This window comes from Prionailurus viverrinus, chromosome C2 (assembly GCF_022837055.1).
Source record: "Prionailurus viverrinus isolate Anna chromosome C2, UM_Priviv_1.0, whole genome shotgun sequence".
NCBI classification, from domain to species: domain Eukaryota; kingdom Metazoa; phylum Chordata; class Mammalia; order Carnivora; family Felidae; genus Prionailurus; species Prionailurus viverrinus.
Window position 1 is genome coordinate 20,541,286 of NC_062569.1, and position 27,027 is coordinate 20,568,312.

At 38.8% G+C, this 27,027-nt stretch overlaps 1 protein-coding gene across 3 annotated transcripts in view; it reads left to right on the plus strand.

Annotated features, from left to right (window-relative positions):
• Positions 1-27,027, plus strand: part of ZNF385D (zinc finger protein 385D) — a 679,366-nt gene that overhangs the window by 430,841 nt on the left and 221,498 nt on the right. For all 3 annotated transcript variants that reach the window (XM_047876493.1, XM_047876492.1, XM_047876491.1), the window contains exon 2: positions 24,851-24,990. In XM_047876493.1, coding sequence (XP_047732449.1) covers positions 24,851-24,990 — 140 coding nt within the window. The remainder of the gene's footprint in view (positions 1-24,850; positions 24,991-27,027) is intronic.

Genomic DNA, 27,027 nt, shown 5'->3' on the forward strand with positions numbered 1-27,027 from the left:
GGGCTCAAACTTAGGAACCATGAGATCACAACCTGGGCTGAAGTTGGATGCTTAACCGACTGAACCACCCAGTCATCCCTAAAATTTTTTTTCTCTTCTTTGCTTATTTATATTTTCTAACTTTTCTATAATGAATATAATGCTTCATTAAGCCATTCAGCTGTTTCTTAAATGGAACAAATCAAAATCGTACATGAGCATCATTGATGAACCATTGTTTTTCCTCTTTGTGTTTATTTCCTATAAATTTAGAAATGCCTTTGGATTTACTCAGAAAACGTAATGGGTTTTGGGTTAATAGTTTTATAACCCATTGCTTAACATTAACCCCCAAATTAACTGCCTTACAAACACCAGTACATTATTCCTCATGATATGTTGTGTTTGGGTACCTCTGCTTGTTTTGTCTGGCTTACTCATATAGCAGCATTTATCTGAGGAACCTCTGGGGCTTTAAGGTCCAAGATGACCTCACTCACCTTTCTGGAGGTTGATGCTGGTTGTTGACTATGAACCTTGATTCTCCTTTTTATGGCCTCTCATCCTCCATTAGGCTAGACCAGCTTCCTTTCCTATGGTCACCAGGCAGCCTTACTGGACAGAAAGGGTGGGAGTGTGATGCCTTATGGGACTCAGACTCTGGAATTCACATGGCATCACCTCTACCATATTACAATGGAAGATCAGGTCATGAGGCCAGTGATAACTCATGGGGTGAGAAGATAGGCTTTTTTTGTGTGAAGAAAGGATCAGCAAAGTATTAGTATGTATATTTAATTTGCCATGGAAATGACCAAACCATTAAAGGCAGACTCTCACAGTTATGTGTGGTTCTCACATCTTGAGACTATCAGTAATTCCAGTGTCGTATTAAAATATTATATTAAAACTAAAATGTGTTCAATGTTTAGTAAGCATGGATTATCTCATTTAATCAACAGAATAACTCTTAAGGGGAGGTACTATCATTTTTTTTTTCCATTTTACAGAGAAGGGAAATTAGGTTAAGAAATAATAGCCCTGTTGCTTAGGTCACAGTCAGTTAGTGGTGGAGACCAGTTTTAAATTCAGATTCTTACCCCCAAATCTGATTTCTTAACGTCTCTGCCTATGCTGACAAATATAATAGTCACTAGCCACATGTGGCTGTCACAGACTTTTAAAATTGGCTGGTCTGGGAGCGCCTGGGTGGCTCAGTCAGTTAAGTCGTTAAAAAAAATGTTAAAAAAAATTTTTAAATTGGCTGGTCTGGATTGAGGCACACTGTAAATATAAAATATATACTTTTTATGAAGACTTAATACATAAAGAAGAGTATATAAAATAGGTCATTTTTTTAGATTGCTTGTATGTTGAAATGCTTTTTTATGCAAATTGAATTAAATAAATTATTATTAAATTAATTTTACCTGTTTTGTTTTACTTTTTCATGTGGCTAGTAGAAAATTTATTTTTTTTTAATTTTTTTTAACCTTTATTCATTTTTGAGAGACAGAGAGAGAGCATGAGTGGGGAAGGGGCAGAGAGAGAGGGAGACACAGAATCGGAAGCAGGCCCCAGGCTCCGGGCTGTCAGCACAGAGCCCGATGCGGGTTTGAACTCACGAACTGCGAGATCATGACCTGAGCCAAAGTCGGACGCTCAACCGACTGAGCCACCCAGGCACCCCTACTAGCAAATTTAAAATGACATAAGTGACTCACATCTGTGGCTCACATTACATTGTGATTGGCCAGTGTTGTTACTCTGTACGCTGATGCTTTTCAGTTTCTCATAGTTTGTTTTTTTTTTTTTAATTACATGGCTGGAGACCATATGTAATTTCAAAGCATAATATTCAAATCATTTTATACCAATGTATAATCTGCACTTGCCAACAATAATTGTAGCAGCCTTAAAATCCAAACACAATAATAATTTAGTGTCATGTTACTGAAGAGAACTACTACGAATTGAGTACACATTTTTGCACCTTATTATAATATTCATAAGTACCAAATTGCTTGGTTTAAAAATTTTTTTAATGTTTATTTTTGAGAGAGAGTGAGAAGGAGAGAGAGACAGAACATGAGTGGGGGAGGGGTAGAGAGAGAGATGAAGGCACAGAACCTGAAGCAGTCTCCAGACTCGGAGCTGTCAGCATAGAGCCTGACGCGGGGCTTGAACTCACGAACCAGGAGATCGTGACCTGAACCGAAGTCGGACACTCAACTCACTGAGCCACCCAGACGGCCCTGTTTGATGTTTTTAAAAAAGTTAATTTAAAAATTTCCATCGTGTTTCTATTTCCGTTTTCTGTATTATTCATCTTCAATTATTCGAATGCGGGTCATATGAACGGCTAGAACCTTTCAATTTGCCTTTATCCCTTATTTGTGTGGAAACCCAAGCCGGACGTCTGTGATAGCCAAAGACGCCTGCCTTCTGGTTTTCACCATCGTTCTTTTTCTTTCCCTGGTTGACCCATTCTCCCTGCCCTGATTGTCTCAGTTGAGGAATTATTGCCTCGAGAGTTCACCTGTCTTGCTGTCACACTTGGCTTACTGCTTTACTGGTCCCTCGGCCAAAACCTCAGGGTGGCCAATCATTGGGACTCCTAGCACTTCATTTTCTAAATTAAGATAGGCAGATGTGTTGTTCCATACGAGAAAGGTTTTCCAGAAATCTCATGTCATTAGTAATTTGGCAATGCCAATTACTAACTTCATCAATTTCTAATGGGTTTGTACTTGGTCTTTTGATGAGCTGTGCTATTTGGAGCCCTTGAAATCTAGCTGGGTGTTTGGTTTAAACACCCACCAGGTGAAGCGGCTCTTTGGAGCGGTACTTCCTCTCGTTTGAGCACAATTGCATGTGCCAGCTTGTCTGTTTGGTTTATAAAGTTCATCACACACAGGGTTAGAGAAACTCCTGTGGAAAGACTGAAGAGTTTTACCGAAATTTGAAAGTCAAATGCTTAAAAATCTGCTGTCTTTTATGAACTGTTAGACTGTGCCATATTGTGTGTTTGTTTCTTTTGTTAAACTCAAACATATTCAAAGTGTGCTTATATTTCAAGGGTAGGTTAGGTTGAATTCTTGTCACAAAGGCAAATGATGTTTCCAAATTGCTAGTAGCCAAAATATCTTCAGGGATACTCTTCTTCTTGACATTTCTTGAATATTAAAACAAAAGAAGTCTGTTCTTATATTCAACAAGAAGGAATCCAACATCTCTCTTGCTAAGATAAAATGAGATGGTAATTGTTTGAGAAAATAAAGTTTAACACCTGTATGGACCAGGATTTTGCAGCATTTCTTACCATTAACAGGGTATGTTCCTTCCTTCACATACAAATTAGAAAAGGCTAGTGCCGATACCCACTGGATTCTTTATGAAGCTCATAGACCTTATCAGTTTCTTTGCAAACCAGCAGTGTACCTTCTCTAAAGCACTGGCTTAAAAATTAGAATTTTCCAAATTGCCATACAAGTTTGCTGAGCTAGCAGAATACATTCCTGTCATTTATTTTCCTAAGCTGCACTCCTGCCTCATTTAAAATGAAGACATCCCTTTGAACAAAATTAATCGTTAATTTTTTTCCAAGTAGGCTCTTGAAAAATGTGACATTCTTAAGTAGCTAATATGTTCAGAATAAAAATGGGAAATTCTTTGGAAATCTGTTTGCAACCTAGCTTTGCTCTGATTAATAACCCTTGCAAATGTGTGCTTATTATACCATAAACATGACCTTTATAAGAACATTAGAAAAATCAAACTATGGATATGCCATGTCAGAGACTTTTTAAATGTCAGAAAATGTAATGCTTTTAAATTAATGTGATTTTATAATACTTAACTGTTGAGGGTATTTCTGAACTTTTTATGCATTTGGGTTTTTTAAAGATTCTTAAAGCAGTTCTGTCATTGAAATAGTCAGAGTTGGGGCGCCTGGGTGGCGCAGTCGGTTAAGCGTCCAATTTCAGCCAGGTCACGATCTCGCAGTCCGTGAGTTCGAGCCCCGCGTCTGGCTCTGGGCTGATGGCTCGGAGCCTGGAGACTGTTTCCGATTCTGTGTCTCCCTCTCTCTCTGCCCCTCCCCCGTTCATGCTCTGTCTCTCTCTGTCCCAAAAATAAATAAAAACGTTGAAAAAAAATTTTTTTAAGTTTAAAAACAAAAAAGAAAGAGAGTTGTCTCAAATTAGATGCTAAAGAACATAAAGGTACTTGGAAAGATAAAAAATAAAAACAATTATATTTTTTGGTTTAGTGTGGCTAAGCTTGCCAAACATATAAGCTATTTATTACCTAAGTTTCCTTTAGACCCTGACCAGACTGAGCAGTTGAAGAATGTTTTAATTCAAAGAGAAATGCTTCCTAAATACGGTGCTTTGGGGAATATGTGCTTAAAGGGGACAAAGGGTGGCACAGAGCATGTCAGGTCTTTGTTGGAGTTGATAATGGTGCCTGGCAGTGCAAATGTGACTGGTTCGATGGGGCAGGTTGAGGACATCCACCTTACACAATGTTAGATTTCTATTACTGTGTAGTAAATGTACCAGGAATTCGGAAGCTTAAAATAAGAGTTATTTATTAGGTCACACTTGGCAGAAGTCCAGCACTGATGCAACTGTGTTCCCTGCTCGGAGCATCATAAGGCTGAGACCAAGATGTTGGTTGGACCAATCTGGAGACTCTGGGGAAAAGCTAAAAATCTGCTTCAAAGCTCATTCTTGATGGTGGGATTCAGTTCCTATGGTTGTAGGACTGAGGTTTCTATTTCCTTGCTCCTGGGGTTGTTCTGAGCTCCTTAACCACGTGGCCTCTATCTGCAAGTCGGCAACAGAACGTTGTCGCATTATTTTGGTGCTTCTGTGGCCAGCAGGAGAATGTTCTTTGCTTTTATTATTTCTTTTTTAAATTTTTTTTAAACGTTTATTTATTTTTGAGACAGAGAGAGAGCATGAACAGGGGAGGGGCAGAGAGACAGGGAGACACAGAATCCGAAGCAGGCTCCAGGCTCTGAGCTGTCAGCACAGAGCCCGATGCGGGGCTCGAACCCACGGACCGAGAGATCATGACCTGAGCCGAAGTCGGACGCTTAACCGACTGGGCCACCCAGGCGCCCCATTCTTTTCTTTTAAAGAGCATATGTGATTAGCTCAGGCCCACTCCAATAATCTCCCAATTTTGAGGTCCCGTCATTTAGGATAACATAATCACAGGAATAATACCCACCAAATGCACAGGCCTGGGAATTATGCACAGTGTGTATACCAGGAAAGCAGGAAATCTTATTATTCTGCTCAACACTCACAGATACACATACCCTTGCCCGGACCTTGGGCTTATCAATTCCATTCTCTGGCCTCAGGATTCTTAGCGTGTGGTCTGTGGACCAACAGCATCGGCATTGCCTGTCAATTAGTAAAACATGTAATTTAGCAGGCCTTACTCAAGACTCAGAAACTCTACATAGAGTTTCACCTCAGCAGTGAGTATTTTAACAAATCCTCCAGGTATTTCTGATGCTTACAAAGCCTGAGAACCACCGCTTTAGACCATGATCAGCAGACTTACAGCTGGTGCTAGAGAACTAAATCTGGCTTGATGACTGTTTTAGTAAATAAATTTTATTGGAACATAGTCATATCCATTGGTTTACGTATTGTCTGCGGCTGCCTCCACATTACAATGGAGGAATTACGCTGCAGACCATATGGCCCTCAAAGCCTAAAATATTTATTATTTGGTCATTAAAAAAAAAAAAAAAGTTTGCCTACCCCTGTTCAGGGAGTAGATTACTTGATTGCTGAAGTCTCATCCTATTTTAACTTGTTCTTATCCTGCATATCTTCCCATATGAATCCTGTAAAATTGCATATGAGATTTAGAAGCCCATTTTCCTAAAAAGTTTTAACCCTTGACAGTCATTCCTGCTAGAGGGCCTTAAAGTGTGCCATTTCCTCCAGACATGGTTGCAACTAAAATAACTGATTTTATCCTTCCTCTGCACTTTCCATCCTCTGCTTTTTCTGTCTTAAGTGAAAATGGAGAACATCTGTTCACCACCCTTCCTATATTACTTTTCAAAGAGTCGAAGAGACTCACCCTGAGTCTCTTACCTTCAGGCAAACATTGCCAATGCCTTTAGCTTTTCCCCATTCCTTCTCTTTCCCTATCTCCCTACCCTTGGATCATGTCTTTTTCTCTGCCTTGGATATTTACTAGGGTGTGTACATCTTTTGTGAGTTATTACACTGTGATCACACTTAGCCAATCTTTCTGGTTTCAATATTAAAAAAAAAAACAAAACAACAAACAAATGAACCTTCCAATAGTCCAGAGTTTTGCTTTTTATTTTATGAAGATTTCTATGTGATTGAGTTTCTTCTGACCTTACCTGTTTCTGAAGTTCACTAAATGTGGCCTGCATGCCTTACTTTACATGCTTTTCTCTCCAAAATCAGTCCAGCAATGAGGTTTTTAATATGATTAATTCTTATGTTCTGAGGCTGGACTCATTAATGTCAAACATGTGGCGTAGGGAAGGTTTTCACTGACATCTCATATTTTTAGTTGGCCAGCCAATTGTTCCAACATACTCTAGGTGCCCAATTTTAATCATACAGGCTTTTGTTTCATTTCTGTCCATTTTGTGAATCAATCAGTCAATAAAATCTCAGCTTTCTCTTTCCGTTAGTCCCGTTCAGTTTGATCCTTAGTCTTGGTATTTTCTGATCTGTGACACCAATTTTGTTTGGTTGTTTTGTTTCAACGTTTTGTATTTCTTTTATCATTCTTTGTCTGGAGTCTTCCAGAACACATGTTTTTTCTGTGGGTTGCAAATATATGCAGAGCTCTTGTTCTGTCCTTTTTGGTTTCCCTTCTGCCCTGCTTTATCTGTGATGTACATTTGTGCTCTTGGTATTATGGATGTCTTTGAGGAACAGCCAGCTTTCCTAAGCTTGCCTCTTGAGGTACGCCCTGCCATTTCCTTTAGCAGATTAAAGCCTGCTCATTTGAAATATCTCATTACTGAAATAATCACTTTTAATTTACCAATTGTACAGCCTTTACCTTTCCAGAAACATAATGAATAATATAATTTGCTCCATGCCAATCAAATTTGGATCCCATGTGCCAGAAATGTAGGGTTTAACTCATAGACTCTATTCATAGAGGTTCTCTGAACCTACAACTTTTTGAAAATAAAAATAACATGTTTTGAAGATTTACCTTGCCATATTCTTATGTTATCAGGGAAGGACTTCAGCTATTTTGTAACAGTATAATACTCTGAAATGTGATGGGAAACTCTGATTTTTTTGCAAGCAGTTCTGCTATGCTCATATCCAGAGTTGGACTTTATCAATCAGTCGAGACCCTGCCCAGCCAGACTAGCTAAATGAAACTGTAGCCAAGGATAATCGAAAATGGAAGACAAAATTAAAAATAAAACGGCGGCAGACGATCCGAAATATCTACTTGGTTTTGCAGCAGCGGCCATTAAAGAAAGGCTGTCCATACAGCATGGCTGTCTATGGGGAATAAGAAATAGAAAATTATGAGCTGGTGTATAGGAATAGAAAAGAAAGGAATTGTGTAGCACTCATGATTTGGCTAGGGGGATTTGAGAGAAAGAGCCAACTAAAGTTTTGGCTAGACTAATTGGATTCTTCAGCTACAAGCAAGACTGCCATAAACAATTATTATCAAGATTTCCCCAGTGCCTATGTGCCATCTGAAACTGTCTGCCTGGAATCGTTGGGGAAAATGTGGCAAATGGACAAGAAAGCTGCTCATAAAATTAAGTGGCCTTGATTCCAATCCATGTGAATACCGGAACATGTGACATTCTGGTTAAAAAAATAAATAAATAAAAGTGTCAGTCATGTCTGATGTTGTTAGTTAAACATCACACATGGCTCGCTACTAAAAATTAAAAAAAAAAAAAGTAGGTTTCAAACTGTATAAAAATATGGAGCGAAGACCAAAGTAAGGCCAACCAACATCCAGTTAAAAGCTGGTTTGCTTTTGTTAATATATGGTAATATTAACCAATTGTACTGTTTTTGCTTGATGGTTCAGAAAAATATTCCATTTTATTAAAGAGAAAACTCGTATTCCAAAGGGGAAGCTGAAGAGAATCAGGATGGAAAAAGGCATGTGCTCTTTCTCTCGCTATTGCTTTCATTTTATCTTTATTTAAAGGGCTTGGGATCATATTTACTTTTATTAAAACTTACCCAGGGCATTCACAACAGTGGGCAACCAATAAATATTTGATGAATGTTTGTGAGAGAGAGAATAAACGTGCCGGGACATAGATCCAAGAGGACAGAGAAGTGAGGGGCAGGAAGAGAGAAGAGGTGACTGAGCAGGGAAGTAATTGAGAACACAGATAAAGAAGGGGAAGACTTGAATCAGAGTGACCGAAAATAATAGTAAATGTTTCCATGCTGGATTCTAAGTTGGCTGTTGTAGACACAGGGCTTGTCTCTGTCTCGTGCAATACTTTGTCAGATACTGTCATGCTTTTAATTACTTACTTTCCAATTTGAAAGACAGAAATATTTCTGTGGGTTACCGTCAGCTCTTCAAAGAGTCGGTGTTTCCATATAGGGCATCTTTTCGGGTAGTTTCTATGTTGTTTTAGTAACAGTTCTGTCTAGGTCCAGTGGGCCATCTGTGTATCTGATTTGGATATGATTCCTTAGAGTATTGCTTCTTCCTAACACCTCCTGTCCCCTTCCTTCCTCCCTTCCTCCCTTCCCTTTTTATTTCTCTCTTTTTAATATTGTTTCCTATGCCTACCACCACAATGCTCATATATCAAAAACAGGCGTCAGTGAATACTTCGCATTCTTCATAGGGATAAACCAAATAGTAGTAGTGAAATAAATACAGTTTGCCACTTCCCTTTACTCTCTTTGGATTAGTTTTCAGAGAAACAGTGTCTTACTTATGCATTCACTCAAGTACACTTCAATGCCCATGATTTTCAAAGCACTTCATTAGGCGTCATGGAAAAAAATTAACGTAACACAGACATCGACACCCCCCTTCAAAAACTTTTTTAGCCAGACCCAAATAACTCTACTAGTAAACAGAAAGTAAGACCCAACATAATGATTAATGAGTCAAACAATAACTTTAATAAAATCAAATTTCACAAAATACTGTGTAGCAATTTATTTCCTATCATTTAAATAAAATAATAATAAAACGGCAAAAAGAATAGTTACTATAAATTTAGTATTTACTCTGTTAAATATTTCTGCACATAATCCTTAAATCTTGTGATTTAGGTGCTATTTTCCTTAATTCGTAGGAGAAGAAACTACATAGCTGTGAAGTTCCTTAGGACATGAAAACTTTGGAATTCAGATTTAGGTTTCAAATAACAAAGCCTGTTCTCATAAGCACTTAAAATATTCTGTGGAAGTTTACAAAAGAGAAAATTGATTTGGGTGCTAAAAGGACAGGGGGAGGGAGAAGTGACATTTCAGCTAAACCTTGAAGGGCAGGGAGGAGTTAAATAAGCGATATGAATGTGAAAAAATTAAACAAGTATTTTCCTTATCTTAGTTATATGATGAAGCCACTCAGTGGTATGAATAGGCAAGAAAAGGTCATAATGACATTGATAACGTGAGAGACAGATAGTTAGCACTCGGAAGGCATAATGACTTCTGAAAATGATATGCAGGACAGATCAGAATCATTCAGGAAAATGCAGGGCCAATTTCAGAAGAGATGTTTCTTGCAGAATTTCTCTCCTCTCTCAGCAGGCATTCCTGCTCAAAGCAATTTGACTCATTCTGTTTTGTTCTTCCTTTGGGATTAATGTCCTTTCAAAAGCACAAAATAATCTCTACAATTTAAGGCAAACAGGCCCATGAATTTAAAAGGACTCACTCCAGTTCTCGTGTCTGTGATCAGAACCCCTTTGCAAGTTTCTTTTTAAAGTCAGTAGTTCTTTCATTTTCCACAGATCTTTCTGGGTTTACACTGATCATGTCAACCCACAGGCTTTCCACTCTCTGAGACACATCAATGAGGAAGAATAGCTGTAAGGAAGCTGCATGTTCTCAAGGTGTTCAGTGACATCTGAGATGTGAGGGGGGTCTCAACAGAACGTCTTAACTATGTCAACAGTCACTGTTGCAGAAAGCCAAACCCTGAAAGTCTCCTACTTACTGAGAAGCAGGTACAGATCTCCAGTTGTCCTCATAACCTGGGCAAGCTTTGGCAGAAAAGTCAAATGGCCCTTCTTAACCCTCTCACCAGATTCTAACCAGAGAAGGCTGAACTGTTCACCAAATGGCTTGGTATAAGGACACCCATGAGTGTGATTTCACTACCCATCTTCCCATGCTTGCAAAGCATTTCCATGTATCTTTGAACCTGACTGATAATAGTAGAGTTTAGGATGCCCTAATGTCATCGTGTTTAGGTCATTTTGAGTATCATGTTGGGGGGAGCAAACTTTGACCAAGTGGATGAGATACCATCGTGTCATGCTGGAAGGGTAAGGAGGCCTACTAGATATATGATTGATTGGTAACTATGTCTTGAGTACTAGAAAAGAAAGCAGTATCATGGATTTGTATCCTTGGCTTATGGGGACAATGGATAGAATATGATCTTTACCAAGAGCAGGAATATTGAAATCAATCAATCTCTCTTTGCCTTCCTACTCTGAATTAGCTGCTACAAAGTACTTAATTTCATACAGCCTCAGTTTAACTACTACAAATATTAAATTATTGAATTAACAGATTGTGAAAATTAAAATCCTACCTGTATATAAAGCACTGAAAAATTGAGAGTGGTTATTATTATTATTTTAATGTTTATTATTGTTGTTTGAAATTGAATAATTCACTGTATGTAGGCCACCACAAACCAGCAGAGTACAATGAAATTACTGGTATATTTTTTCCTAATTGCTAAAATAAATATTTCTCTTCAAAATTCATTTAGGCCTATGCTATCTGGATATTCACATTCTCGTTCTTCTAGTAAGAAGACGAGTTTCTAGTAAATCCGTGGTCAAAGAAAAATCAGAGACAATTTCTTTGATGCCATACCTACATCTGTCGGTTCTGGCTTGAGTCTGAGTTGACTCAAACCAATAGGTATTGGTAGCACAAATCAAGATGTGTATGTACCTCAGGCAAGTGAGTAACTATGTATTTTAGGCTGCAGTTCACAGGAAGGTGAGACGTTGATCATGGCGGCCAGAAAAAACCTGTGGTGTTTGTTCTCCTCTTTACTTTGGTCTCCGTTCTTGGACTTTTGGTCAGTGCCTGGTATTCTCTGAGCTCAAGGCCACTCCAGCAGACCCTCTCAAACTGACCCTTTAATGCCCATCATCTTTACCAACATGGCTCCCAGAAGTAACAGCTCCCACTGGTTATTTGTTTCCCCCTTCATTTTAGTTTTATTTTAGTCCTCGTATTTAACTGCAGTATTTTTTATGATGTCTTTTATGTATCACAATACAGAGGTCCCTTTTCATTATGTGTTGCATTTTGATGATGGCTCCATAACCTTGGTATGATGACTTTCTCCTCCCTGAGGCTATAAGCAGTTTCTGGGTTTTGTTTTGTTTTGTTTTTTTCTGGATTTGTAAATCCTGTTTCTGCTCCTTCCTGGCTACTTGAATGTGAAAACAGGTCCTTTACTCAGAGGCAATTTCTGTTTCCATCAATACCTTTATCAGATTGGTGAGAATCACAACGTGGTAGGTTTTGAGAGGAAGAACAATGTACTATAATCAAAGAATATGGGCTTTGGAATCAGACATCTCTGGTTTCTAATACTTCTCAGCTGTACCACTTAAGGTGGTTTATCTTCAGTAAATGGATCCCACTAAGCCTCTGTTTCTTCACCTGTATAATGAGAACAAGGATGTCTTCATTGTTTACAAAAATAATGTATAGAAAAAAGAACCTAGAATATAATAAATGCTCAAGATAACAGGACTTCTTATAAAAATTTTTTAAAAAATGGCTATGTGTATCTTCCCACTTGCAGTCACTGATAAGTATTTTATTTCTCTTCCATTTTAAAGCCAGTCATTTTCAGGACACCATAATTACTACAATTCCATTAGTAACTGATTTTACATCTTTTCCAAGAACTAAATGTTTCAGAATTAAAAGAAAATATAAAGTTAGGTTTGTTTTAAGCAAAACCTGCCAGAAGAAACAATCCCATTGAGGCCAAGACTAAACAGAGCACATGTCAGCTCCACAGGGAATGTTCCTGAGGAAACTGAAATAAGAATTTCTTTTTGCTATTACAGAGTTTGTAAGAATGTTCACCAAAGCAATGGAAACCAGAACTCACAGTTCTAAACCTTAGAAGCTAATGGATACTACGAATGGAGTGTGCTAAGTGTAGGCTCCTTAAGACGGCCAAAATGTGATCATCGCTGTTTCTAATATATTTTATTTAATTAGGTGATGGTGACAGTGACATAGTCTCTTCTGTGGTTATTTCTAAATGTTACCCAATGCTAACTCCAGTCGCATTTCCTAGGAATTTTGCGTCATGACTATTATGAAAGAAAATTCAATTGAAATGTGTGTGTGTTGGGGGGGGATCACAGTGAAACGTTGAATGAAAACATTCATAATCAAGTGAATGCTCTAGGAGATACTACTCTTAGGTTCAATAGAATTAATTAGGATGGATGTAAATCTAACTTCGTCTTTGCTCTTCTGGACTGTGTAGATCGTGTGAAAAGGAGAACTAAACCCATAACAGGTTAATTCAAACAGAAAATGTGGGATATCTTTGGGTAAATGTATCTGCTTGGTTCATTCAGATGGCTGTAACAGAACAGATTGGGTGGCTTATAATCAACAGACGTTTATTCCTCACAGTTCTGGAAGCCGGGAAGTCCAAGATCAAAGCGCAGATTCAGTATCTGACAAGGCCTACTTTTTGATTCTAAGGCGTCTCCCACACACCTGGAAGGGGCGGGGATCTTTCTGGGCCTCTTTCATAAAGATACTAATGCCATTCTTGAGGGCTCCACCCTCGGGACCGAATCACCGCCCAAAGGTCCACCTCTAAATATCATCAGGTTGGGAGCTGGGTTTCTGATTTATGGTAGGCACAAACGTTCAGTCTATTGGATTATGGTATCTGGTAGACTCAGTATATGCATAATATGCAATATACTGGATTATAAGCACCAGTGGAGCACGAAACTGAAATTGCTTCTTCAATAATCCAGTGCCTTACAAATGAGTCCCTCTCAGGATACACTGATTTGAGTTGCCTTGGCAAAGTTTAATTGAAATCAGTTTTTTGTGTATAGAATTTGTTTTTGTCTGTTATACATCATCAAAAGAAATGGCAATATCTGAATAAACTGTGGCTATAATGGCTTAGACTCTGGGAACAGAATTTTTGGTGTCAAAATTTGGCCTCACACGTTACTAAGGCTGTGACCTTGAGCAATTGTCTTAGCCTCATCATTATTCTTTTTTTTTTTTAATTCACAAGGCTATGAAAGGACAAAAGGGGATACACTGTGTGGAGTACTCAGCACAGTGCCCCATGTGTAGGAGCTGAAATGTAATTGCTTTTAGGTTGATGGAGGAAAGGGGAGTTGTTTAAAAGATAGAAAAAATTCACACTTAAAAAATGAAATCCATGGTTAAGCGACTTAGGTAGAGGAAAAATGCTAATGAAATTAGGTTATAAACAGATTAGAGCATTTTATGCTTGGACCATGAATTTAGTTTTTTTAAAGAAAAAAATCAACAATGGAAATTCAATTGGACTAAAAACATACGATAAAATGTTCCTCACCTTTTATCAAAAAACACCAATAAACTCTGTTTAGTTCCCATTTCTGTTCTAGTTTTTCCAGGAAGTTGCTGGTGAGTTTGCTTCTGGGCAGGTGCGTTCTCTGCCTTGTGTCGAGCAATTTCGCTAGTCCTATTCCGTCTTCCTCAATGGGCTAAAGATGGTCGACGCTCAGGCTTAGACCCGGCCTCTTCTACACTTCCCTAAGGAAATCTTTTCCATGTCCATGACTTAATTTCCTACCTGACGACTCCAGTGCTTGCTCAGAGTGAAATCCACTCAAAACCTGCTTCTAAGCAGTAGTCCCTCTTATCCAATGGCTACTTTTCCACTTCTGCTTCAGGCTCATTATGGCAAAAACTTCCTCAAGTCAACTTAATACCTTCACCATCTGCATAGTAAAAACACTACTTAAGATAAATGAAGGTGGTGTGCAATTCTTATTTAACTCATGTTTTCAAATGTTTACTTATTTTTGAGAGAGAGAGAGAGAGAGAGGAAGTGCATGTACACACAGGCACGTGGAGAGCAGGGGAAGGGCAGAGACAGGGAGACAGAGTATCCCAAGCAGCCTCCATGCTGTCAATGCAGAGCCTGATGTGGGACTCGAACTCACAAACTGTGAACTCGTGACCTGGGCCGAAACCAAGAGTCACACACTTAACCAACTGAGCCACCCCGGCACCTCTTATTTAACTCATTTTAATGCTACTGGGAGAACACACTAAACCGTTTAAGCTCAGGAGATGTTTCATTAATACCACATTGACTACCTATACACATTGGCTAGAGCTGGGACATGTTACATATAAACGTAACACAATTATGTCATGTAGGGAAAAAACAAAAACAGGAGGGAAGATATTTATCAGGCTTTGGAGGAACACATGCCCAGCACCATTGGCATAGCAAATTTCATGCAGGCAAGTCCCAGTTGAAAGTCACAGATCGTGGAAAAGCAATGCCAAGTAACAAGACTTCAACATCATTTTTTTTTCCCTCTCTAGAGTGAGATGACTAAAGCCTAGACATTATGAGCAAAATTACCCTGAGAGACAGATGTAGCTAGGCAGGTTTAACTGCCTACATTAGCTGGATTTCCGCACTTGGCTATTAGTGAAACTGCATTGTGAGACACTTTGTTTCATGAAATAAAAGCTTTGTGATAGCACTCTCAAAGATTATCAGATATTAATAAACATTCATTTGCCCCAGGACTGACCCTTTTTGCATCCTCGGTTTGAAGATGTGGTATCATTTTTATCCAAAGCACTCATTATTCATTACTATTGATTTCAGCATTAAACATTTTTTTAAATTAGGTTTCCCTTTGAGTACTATCATCATTGATCACACATGAAGATTCATATTGGCCATTGTCTTCTCCAGGAGTGGACAAGTAATCCTTTCTGGTATGATTGCAACAGTGTCTGCCTTCTGACAGTGCCCACATTTGGCTCTTGGAAAGTTCTCCCTAATTGCAGAAGGAGAAGAAACGAGGACAAAGCAAGACTTTCTCTCTTATCAGCAATGCATTCTGAAACAGACTATACCAGGCAACTTATCTGTAAATTACTCATCACTCAAAAATGTCGGCATTTCACTGTAGCTATAATGCCAATAGAACCTTCTGTGATAATAGAAATGCTTTCTAATTGCCATATACAACATGGTAGCCTCTATCCTCATGTGACTATTGAGCGTTTAGATGTGGCTAGTGTGACTGAGAAAACTGAATTTTTAATTTTACTAATTTTTAATTTAAAGTAGCCACACAGGGAGCACTGGGTGGCTCAGTCAGTTGAGCATCTGATTCTTGATTTCAGCTCAGGTCATGATCTCAGTCATAGGATCAAGCCCCACATCTGGCTCAGTGCTGAGCATGGATCCTGCTTAGGATTCTCTCTCTCTCTCTCTCTCTCTCTCTCTCTCTCTCTCTGCCCTTCTCCCCACTTGCATGCTCTTTTTTTCTCTCTCTCTCTCAAAATAAATATTTTAAAAATAAAAACATAGCCATACACCCTAATGACTACCATGTTGGACATCTTGGTACCAGAGCATCTTTATTATTACTTATAATTTATTTTGTGAAATTAAATGTTGGGAAATTCCTCGTGAGGAATTGGTACTGAATTGAGAGGAATTTTTCAGGCAAAATCTTTTGACTTCTTGGGAGGAGGTACTTGTCCTGAGTTATGCACCCTTTGACAGAGGGGCTGAAATACAGGGTTAAAAGTCTAAATCTCCTAACTCTGGCATTCCTAACAAAATCTTCTCTAGTGTTTCCCAGGCACCAGAAATTGTCATGAAAGTTAGTTAAATAAATGTGAGATTCAACTTTTCTTCTAGTGAAGACTTGACTCATGATATTGGCAATGAGATAATAACTTTGTCGGTTTTTTTTGTTTGTTTGTTTGTTTGTTTGTTTTTGTAATTTTGGTCATGGTGTTCACTGACAGTGACAGAGAAAACAATGTTAGCTAGTCCTTTGTAGGTTCCTTCCAAAACGAGTTTTGAGGTGACTTACTGGGATACTTAAATACCGCACTTAAGATGAGTAAATGAAGAACTTGATAAAGGGAAAATAGAGCTTGCTCACATGTGTTTTCTGTCATGGTTAAAGATGGAGTTCTGACCACTGACTTGGGCTAATGTTTCTGAATCAGTGTTTCCAGAATGATGCTCCAGTCGCCCTGACTCATACCCCCATTCTCACCTCATTCCTCTCTGTGGTCAATCAAGAACAGGATGTGAGCTGAGAGCCACCATCCTGTGTGGCTTAGTGCTGCCACTTGCCTTGTGGATCCGAACTTGCTTTTAACATTTGAATTGACCTGCCAAGGACAAGTCACTTCAGACCAATGAGGACCTTCATCCTGAGGGAGAAAGTGCTGGGTCAACTTTCCAAAACCTAGTAGGTAAATCAACAGTGTAAACAGGGAGGAAATGAAGGCAATAAAAGAACAATTGTGACCAAATCACACTAAATTCATATTTTATTTCAAAATAAGTTTCTAGTTTTATCATTCACTTGGGAACCATATTTAAACAAAGATCAAAACTGAGTGGGAGTTGGGATCACTGTGTAAGGAAACATAGTAAACATACAGTTTTCTAGCCAGAAAGTTGAAAAATCATCACAACATTGTATTACCCAGCCAACAACCTTGAGTATTTGAGAGGCAGTAACACAAAGGAATACAACAAACACATATTTATTTTTCTGATTTGGCAAGTAGATGTTAAAGAATGCAAACTTGAGGGCTTTTGAAACATATTTGATATGATATGCATGGCCTTCTGGATTCTTTCTCAAATACAGGGCAGTGCCAGGATGTTCCCATGGTAGATAAATATCTGTGATAAATACTGAATATTCCCTTATCATAGCCTTTACAAGGAATGTAAATCAAAGGCTTGATTTTTTTTTTTGAGTAGCAATAAAAAATTCAAGATTTCTCATTTTAATGCATTACGTCCAGTTGCTAAGGAGCTGGCTTGCCTTATATGGCAAAACTGACTTTGTAGAGTTTTTTTTTTGTTGTTGTTGTTGTTATTTTGTTTGTTTTTGTGGTTGTTTTAACTTAAAAGCTGTTTGCATCAGTGCTTTGAAAATTGTTCAGGTCCCTACTACTCACAACAAATTCCATTTCTTACCCGTGTGACTTTAGGTAAGATACTGGGCTTCCTGGAGCTTTTGGCTTTTGAGTTTGTAAATTGAGTATTGTAATAGATACATAGAAGAATTGTTGTGCATTTTATTCTTTTTTTATATTGTTATTTTTTTAAGTTTTTATTTAAATTCCACTTAGTTAACATACAGTGTAATGCTAGTTTCAGGTGTACAATTTAGTGATTCAACACTTCATTCAACACCTGGTGCTCATCACAAGTGCTTCCTTAATCCCCGTCACCTGTTTAACCCATTCCCCCCACCCACCTCCCCTCTGGTAAACATCAGTTTGTTGTTGCGCATTTTAAAGGAATTAACGGAGAGCCGAGCTAGTCCATGCAATTACTCAATAGATTTATAAAATGTAGCTATTATATTCTCTACGTTGCTCACTCCCGCCCACCTGGCTGGCAGATTTCACTAACCACAGCACTCCATGGCCCGTGTTTTGTGTCAAATCAAATTTTACCTTTATGCCCACAATCCATCATTTGTGTTTCAGTTCATGTTCTTGGGATCAGATGTAAATTTCTTGCCTACGGTCACATAGACCCCAGAATTCCTAGTGCACCTTTCCATTCCGTCCTGGGATGGATGGAATAGTGTTTCATGTGTATGAAAGTAGTTGCTTCACAAGTAACTACTTAGGACTTGGTATTATATAAAATGCTCTTGATGTTTCCCTGTTAGGAATGAATATTCTGAGTGGTTTAGTAGTTTAATCATAGGTCACTATTGAAATATATATATATATATATATATATATATATATACACACACACATATACATATACATATATACACATATATACTATAGTTAAGTGTGTATATATATATACACATACAAATAATTATGTATTTAATACAAAAATTAATATGCATATATTTAATAAATAAAAGTATATAATTAAATTTGTATATATACATACATATGTATGTGTGTATATACACATATATATAATAAGGAAATAGATACTACAGAAATTATTTATCCCATCAGGAAATCAGTTCTGAAGCCTACACTATTTTGAATATTTAATAGCATCAGCCCTTGATTATTTTGAACTTTGGTTTTATCATTTGGAGAAATGAAAGATTAACTAGTAGGTTAAGCTGTCAGGCAGAACATCTGTGATTGATAAACCCTGAATGGATTAAATGCAGAAGTTCAAGGTTAAAGTGTTATGTTACAGAAAGAACACTGAGCACTCTGATGGAGCATTTCAGAATATTGATTGACAAAGTATCCTCTTTGTGAAGACTTTCTTTCTGCAGAGATCAAAATAAACAAAGTGAAGGATAGGAACATGCTTTTAAAATTGTCTTGATTGACTGCTTTCAGAGACCCGGTTTGTGTCTTCAGGAACTTGGAAATTTCCTTTGCAATTTATTAGGTTCATTAAAACATATATGCCTCACCCAGTGAGCACCAATATTGGGCAGGCATTGTGCTAGGCACTGTATGTATGTTGTCTCTAATATGATAAGCTTCAAGTAGCAACCAGTGTCTTAGAATTCCTCTGTTTATGAATTATTAAAACAGACATTTCCAAATTTATATTTTCATTTGATTTTCAAAAATGCAAACATTTGAGGTGCACATCTGTTACTCTGCCACATAATCTTTATTAAAAATACTCTGATTGGGATGCAAGCTGATGAGGCCACTCTGGAAAACAGTATGGAGGTTCCTCAAAAAACTAAAAATAGAACTACCCTACGACCCAGCAATTGCACTACTAGGCATTTATCCACAGGATACAAGTGTGCTGTTTCTAAGGGACACATGCACCCACCCCCATGTTTATAGCAGCACTATCAACAATAGCCACAGTATGGAAAGAGCCCAAATGTCCATCGATGAATGAATGGATAAAGAAGATGGGGTATATTTATACAATGGAGTATGACTCGGCAATCAAAAAGAATGAAATCTTGCCATTTGCAACTACATGGATGGAACTGGAGGGTATTATGCTAAGTGAAATTAATCAGAGAAAGACAAATATCATATGACTTCACTCATATGAGGACTTTAAGAGACAAAACAGATGAACATAAGGGAAGCGAAACAAAAATAATATAAAAACAGGGAGGGGCATAACAGAAGAGACTCATAAATATGGAGAACAAACTGAGGGTTACTGGAGGGGTTGTGGGAGGGGCTATGGGCTAAATGGGCAAGGAGCACTAAGGAATCTACTCCTGAAATCATTGTGGCACTATATGCTAACTAATTTGGGTGTAAATTTTAAAAAATAAAAAATTAAAAAAAATAAAAGAACTCAAACCTTTCAGTTAAAAAATACTCTATTAACAAATAGGTTACTTCAGTATTTTTTCAAATTCACAAGTTTGTACTTTTGTACATATACAACTGTCTTGTGAATAGACCAAAGTGATATTTAGTGTTTGCTCTATAGTTCAATTCTAAATTCTAAATATAAACTAACAGAAATAAATATACAAAAGGCACAGAGGAAATTTTGTGAGCTTTAATGATTATCTTATTTACTTAATACCTTAATGTCTAACATTTGATACTCAATGATTTTTTTTTAATTTTTTGACTTTAATGGTATATTAGAAATTTGGTATATAGAGAGATTAACTGCTCTGAATTCAGAATAATTTATTAAGTTTAATTTGTTAAGCCTGTGTATGTTAAAATTTCCTAGCCTTTGATATATATGTTACTAGACATATATACACAGAGTTTCAAATACAAAAGGCATGAACTTAACATTTTTTCAGTCTCTACTCATGGAGGTTTCAAAATGCTTTCCTCAAATTAAAAGTACCAATATTTCCAGAAGTGTGACATTCCAAGGAATGAAGTGACACTGTTGGTAAACAGTAACAACAAAGCTACTCTTTTTTTTTTTTTTAGTATATTTATTTTGAGATGGAGGGAGAGAGCACACTTAAGAGCAAGAGGGAGGGGCAGAGAGAGAGAGGGAGAGAGAAAAATCCCAAATGGATTTTTTCAGCATTGGGCTTGAACCTATGAACCTTGAAATCATGACCTGAGCCAAAACCAAGAGTCAGACACTTAACCAACTGGGCCATCCAGGGGCCCCACGAAGCTACTCTTTTTAACGTATAGAAATACCTACAAATTCATTAGGTATTTTAATGCTTACTATTGTTAAGACAATTTCATAATAAGGAAAATAATAATAAACATATATTTGTATCCTAAATGCAATAATTTCTATTAAAAAAATGAAGACATGAAATCACTATCTTCTCAAGGAGAATATTTTAATCTGCTTTACAAATGAAATACGTTTTATTTGCTGATTTTGATTTTGCGATATTGCAAATAATATTCTTGCTGCTGAGCCTGTACAGATTGGTACAAGGAAATATTTCAGGACTTAGCCAAATTTTAAAAGTAGAAATGTTAGTCATAGGGGTGCCTGGGTGGCTCAGTCGGTTAAGCATCTGACCTCGGCTCAGGTCATGATCTCAAGGTCCATGAGTTCGAGCCCTGCATCGGGCTCTGTGCTGATAGCTCGGAGCCTGGAGCCTGCTTCAGATTCTGTGTCTCCCTCTCTCTCTGACCCTCCCTCATTCATGCTCTGTCTCTCTCTGTCTCAAAAATAAATAAACATTCAAAAAAAAAAAAGAAATGTTAGTCACAGATCATTTTTAAGAGGTATCTTCAATTTTGTTCCTCAATATCAACACTATAGATTTAGAAGCATGAATCTATTTTAGAATAAAGCAAGTCAACATTTCACTTAGACTCATGAATAGTTATGCCCTGCTGTCCAAGTTCTTCTGGAAGTGGACTCTGAGACTTTATTGGGGAACATCTTCTGTGAGCAATGAGGCATGCAGGATTGGGCAGTGGGAAAAGTTGAACTGTGATGCAGTCACAACAGAGGCCTCCTTCTATCCTAGATTGTATGAGGAGGTCTGGAACTGAAATCAGAACTTCAGAGTTGTCTTGTCTTGAGGCAAAAGGGAGAAGGCCTGACGCCTGTTTTAATCAGTCCTTGCACTCTGGAGGAGTTTGAGCTTGGGTGAGGCGGCACCCTCCGCGCCCAAGGCGATGCATGTAAAGAATCTCAGGTGTGAGTCCTCAGCTACCAGCTCTCCCAGGAGCTGGGGAAGGGGGTGTGGAGGCACACCACAGCATCCACTACACCTGTGTTTGCATAGCCACTAGCCACAAGTATGCACTGACATGTCCTCTGCTTTCCAACCATCGTCTTGGTTAATTAAAACAGGTAGGAAGAGATGGACTTAAATAGTTTGCCTAGGTTCCCTACATGTTATGACTCTTCCTTGATATTTTGTATCCCCTACTAAGGAAAACCCAGTGGCAACAGTAAGAGAAGGTCTTGAATCCTTCCTCTTAAGTGTAAATGAAATACGCATCTTGGGGGAAGAGAGGTAGGAATTAACTTTACCAAGCAATCAACCAACTATGTGCCTCTGACTGTGCTGGATAAAATAAATAAGCTTCAACTGTCTCTTTAACTTTTTTGGATATCCTGAACTAGAGGGGGACTTATAATGAAATAATTACAAAATATGTTCCTGCTGAATTGCATTCTTGTAATTATAAGAATGGAATGTTTTGATGGAAGCTACATTAACAGCTAAGGAGTGTTCCAACTTATTTTTTTCCCTCTATGATATTATGTTAGTCCTTACCTAATTTCTGATATTTTTAAGCTCAAGCACGGTGATGGATGTAGATGAATACCTTTTGCAAAGCATGATGTGTCACTCAGATAAAAATCACATGAAGTGGGGCGCCTGGGTGGCTCAGTCGGTTGAGCGGCCAACTTTGGCTCAGGTCAGGATCTCGCGGTCCGTGAGTTCGAGCCCCGAGTCGGGCTCTGGGCTGACGGCTCGGAGCCTGGAGCCTGTTTCCGATTCTGTGTCTCCCTCTCTCTGACCCTCCCCCGTTCATGCTGTGTCTCTCCCTGTCTCAAAAGTAAATAAATGTTAAAAAAAACTTTAAAAAAAAATCACATGAAGTTATTTATTAAAGCTCACTACTATTTGTGGACTCGTTAAACCATGTCACTGATACCCACCAAGGCATATTTACTTTGAGTTTTCTGAAGAGGTGCTGACCAAAAATTTATTTTGGTTCTTTAACTTTTTATCGAAAGAGAAATTCTTTTTTTTTTTAATTTAATTTTTTTTTCAACGTTTATTTATTTTTGGGACAGAGAGAGACAGAGCATGAACGGGGGAGGGGCAGAGAGAGAGGGAGACACAGAATCGGAAACAGGCTCCAGGCTCTGAGCCATCAGCCCAGAGCCCGACGCGGGGCTCAAACTCACAGACCACGAGATCGTGACCTGGCTGAAGTCGGACGCTTAACCGACTGCGCCACCCAGGCGCCCCTCGAAAGAGAAATTCTTAGCAATACTACACTCAAGACAGACCTATCACCAAAGTTTTATGGGTGCTGTAAGAAAGTTTAGACACCCGCACTCAGAATACTAACAGGTGGACAAGAAAACAAGTTTATGTTGTGCTTTGGTGACTGTGGACTTGTTATTTTTTTGCTTTTATCTGTGTTTGTTTCAACATCTGCCCTCTATTTTCTGGCTTGTACTACTTTTTATTTTAATTGGTTTGCTGATTCAAACTTGCTGTGTTTGGCCTTGGTGTTGTTAAGCAATATTTTAAGAGGGAAGTGAAAAAGAGTGGGAAAAATACTGGTTTTGTTAATTTGGCTCCAGCTGGTTTTATACCTGGAAACAGGAGAGTAAATGGTTTTTCGGTATGGTTAATTAAATCTTGTGCTGATGGCTTCTGTTGTAGGTATTAAGTCACCTGCCTTGTTACTAAGTCATCCACTGGTCTAGTAGGGTTAGATTTGCCATCAGGGAATCATTTTTAGAATGTTTACTTTGTGTTCAGTAACTGATTGAGGACAGAATGATGCTCGGCGTCCAGCTGACCAGAGAGTTAATTGTGAGATTAAAAAAAATTTTTTTTTCTATTTTATGTTTATTTATGTTTGAGACAGAGAGAGAGACAGAGCATGAGCAGGGTGGGGCGGAGAGAGAGGGAGACACAGAATCCGAAGCAGGCTCAAGGCTCTGAGCTGTCAGCACGGAGCCCAATGTGGGGCTTGAACTCACAAACTGTGAGATCGATCATGACCTGAGCTGAAGTTGGGGCTTAATGGACTGAGCCACCCAGGTGCCCCGATTGTGAGATTTTTAAAGGTTATTCCTATGGGTCTCACTCTACTTTGTTTTGAAAACAAAATGGCAGGCAAGAAAGTGGTGCAGACATGGGCCTCTCTTGTCTCATCTGTCTCTTAGAGTTCTTTTCCGTGAGAAAGGAAAACTCCCACTGTATTTTGTTTTCCTAATGCTTCTTGGATTTTCACCAGCAGGTTTTTACAGTCTGTTGCTTGCCTCTCAGATTAGAAGAATGCTGGCATATTTTAACGGTTTCCTAGGATTCAAACAGCCTTTAATTAACAGCAAATTGATGTTTTGGAATGTTACCAAAATATGGGAGACTGATCACTGGGATGTGCTTCTTTCCTTCCAGCTTCTGAGTGCACGGAGTCCTCTAACGGGGAGTGGGGGAGAGGGGTGAAGGTGCTCCTTTGCAAACAGCTGTTTGCCTACCAGTATGCAAAGGGTGTCTTTGTTGGCATGATATTCCCACTGCTTGCTCATTGGTGGCCTTCTAAATTCCACCTACTCACGACTGGGAAGGAGGCAGGTAGTCCTTGAATGCTCAAAGCTGCGGGGTGCTCAACAGTTCAGGGACTGCTTGGTTTGTAGCTGGGTTCACTTGTTTTAATCTTCCAGTTGCCAGGGCAGTAAGGTATGGCTGCCTGTCTTTGTGGTTAAGTTTCTTTTCCATGCCAAGTTCATGTTATCTTGCTGCCAGAGTTTTGGACATGCTGGAAAAGAGCAGTTCTGTAAAATAATCGCTTAGAATTGATGCATATTCTGAGCAGAAGTTAGTTTTCAAAGAGAGAGGGCAGTGTGGTGGAAGGTGTTCCTTCTGAATCAAGGGATTTCAGTGAAGGGTTTGTTGCTGATCCAACCCAGAGCTTTAGGCAGGAAAGGAAGGATAGATTGGGGAGCATGAAATGTTTGAAAGGGTAACTGTTACCTACACAACCATGTAGTTATATCTGAGGAGGGGAAGGGAGAAGCTCAGCTGGTTCCCTCTGCCTAATGGCAGATCTGCTCATTGGCCGGTTTCCAGTTGAGGTCACTACACTCCATGGCCTGTTTTCTCCACTAACCCACAAAGCCGGCCTTTTGGGCTCAAAGGACGCCTCAATGTTTTTTTGTTTTTTGTTGCTTTTTTTAACGTGCATCATGTCCCTGATGGCTCCCTTTGCTCTCCTCTCTGCAGGTGGTACATGCCAGAGCCCTGCTCTCCCAGCCCTGGTCCGTCCACCAGCCCCTCCTCTGCAACCTTCGCTGGATATCAAACCCTTTCTTCCCTTTCCCCTGGACACTGCTGCGGTCAACCTCTTCCCCAATTTTAATGCGGTAAGTCTCAAGGTGAAATTTGCATATGTCACCGTGGTAAGTGCCTGGGGTACCTTTTTTGTTGTCGTTGGTTTTCTTTTTTGAGAGGGTTATTTTATTTTTTTGAGCGAATGCTCATATACATTATTGTGTTACTTCTCAAAGGAGAGTTTGCTGCAGCGGCGTTTCAATACAATATTGGAGGCTATGGGGTTCCTTTTTATAGCTGAGCCTTTGGGATTTGTTATGAACAATAAATTCATTTGGCCACAAGGTTGTAACTTCGGTGCAGAACGGAAAGGGGGAAGTTGACCCAATAGCCATAAGACTGGTCTTGATTTGCCAGGGGTGAGTCAGTCACTACTTTTGTCTTACTGTATCAACAACAGATAAAGTGAATTATATGAAAGCCACTAAGTAGCTGGCTGCCTGGTTACGTAAGGTCTCCAGAACCAGGCTCCTTCAAGGGAAAATTAAAAGAGGTTTAATCTGGGGCGCCTGGGTGGCTCAGTTGGTTAAGCGTCCGACTTCGGCTCAGGTCATAATCTTGCAGCTGGTGAGTTCGGGTCCCTCATTGGGCTCTGTGCTGACTGCTCAGAGCCTGGAGCCTGCTTCAGATTCTGTGTCTCCCTCTCTCTCTCTGCTCCTCCCCCACTCACGCACTCTCTGTCTCTCAAAGATGAATAAATGTTTAAAAAAATATTAAAAAAAAAAGAGGTTTAATCTGATTGCATTGGTCTTGAGTTCATGTCTCCCCTTTAGTGTCTTTCTGGGTAACACTGACAATTCCATTATTTTGTTGGCGTTTATCTAAATGAACACCTAATGAATTTGCTATAGAGAACATTATAATTCAAGTAGATGTCTAAAAACATAAACATATTCCTTCTATCTGGATCCTGCACTTTAATTTTCAAATCTGTTGCCACTTTTCTGATTTAATAAAGAGGACCCTGATAATCACAATAATGATACATTCCATTTGAAGAGCACTTTTTTCCTCCTTAAAACAACTCAGTGTTCTGGTAGTGGGAGTTTTTTGGTTTTGGTGTGTGTGCTTTTTCCTTCCTGCCTTGTCACAGTTGCTCAGTTAAGTCTTTCTTAAATTGCTTTATGTTTTGGACTTTGCCAGTGGCCTTCTCAACAAACTCAATGACTTACTTGCTTCTATTTTCACTCTTAGCATGTCTTTATAAGTTGACAGATTTCTCATATTCATCATCAAATCTTTTTGTACAAGCCGTGAGAGAGTATTGTGATGATGAAAATAGAAATAAGGGTTGAAAAGGTTAGAAACCAGAAAGTGACTTTTTTTTTCCCCTAATGTCATCTGATTCAGATTTCAGCAGTTTGTCATAATGCAGGTTTGAGCTTATCAATGACAATGACGGGATGTGTCAACACACCCAAAGCAAAGAGGATTAAGATGGGAGGTCACTGAATGCCCAGTGACCTAAATAATACAGATTTCTTGTTGTAACATCTTGTTCCCATGATGAAATTTTAAAAACTTTCCCACAATTAGATCATTCTCTTTCAAGAGACACAAGTGGGTCTTGTTTTCTTTAATAATACTTCATCGGGGGGACTTCGGTCACGCCAGTGAGAAGGTATAGTTATATGCTAGTCCTTGCTAAAGGGCAGGAGACAATCAGCATGATCACTTTGTTCTTTTAGGGGTGAGGGATTTTCCATGGAAATCTTACTTTGAAATTGATGGAGCATAAACGGAACTGCATAAAGATCATGTTTCCAAAGTAGAGGTTTCTAATCCAAGGCGTTTCAAGAATACTAGAGAAAAAAATTGCTCAGCATCAAATTCTCTGGTTTTTTAAGTGACCACACAGAAGTCCCCTGGGTTCCCTTTCTCTGCTCCTCTGTTAAGTGGCTTCCTGGCATAGTCTTGCTTCCCAGATACCCGGAGATGATCCATCAAGGTGCTTTACCTGGCCTCTGAGACCACTTGGCATCCTGTCAGTTCGGTCTCATGTCAGCTTTAGAGCAGTTGAGGCGAAGTTCCTGGAAGGCTGTAAAAAACTGGGCTTTAAACTTGCGATT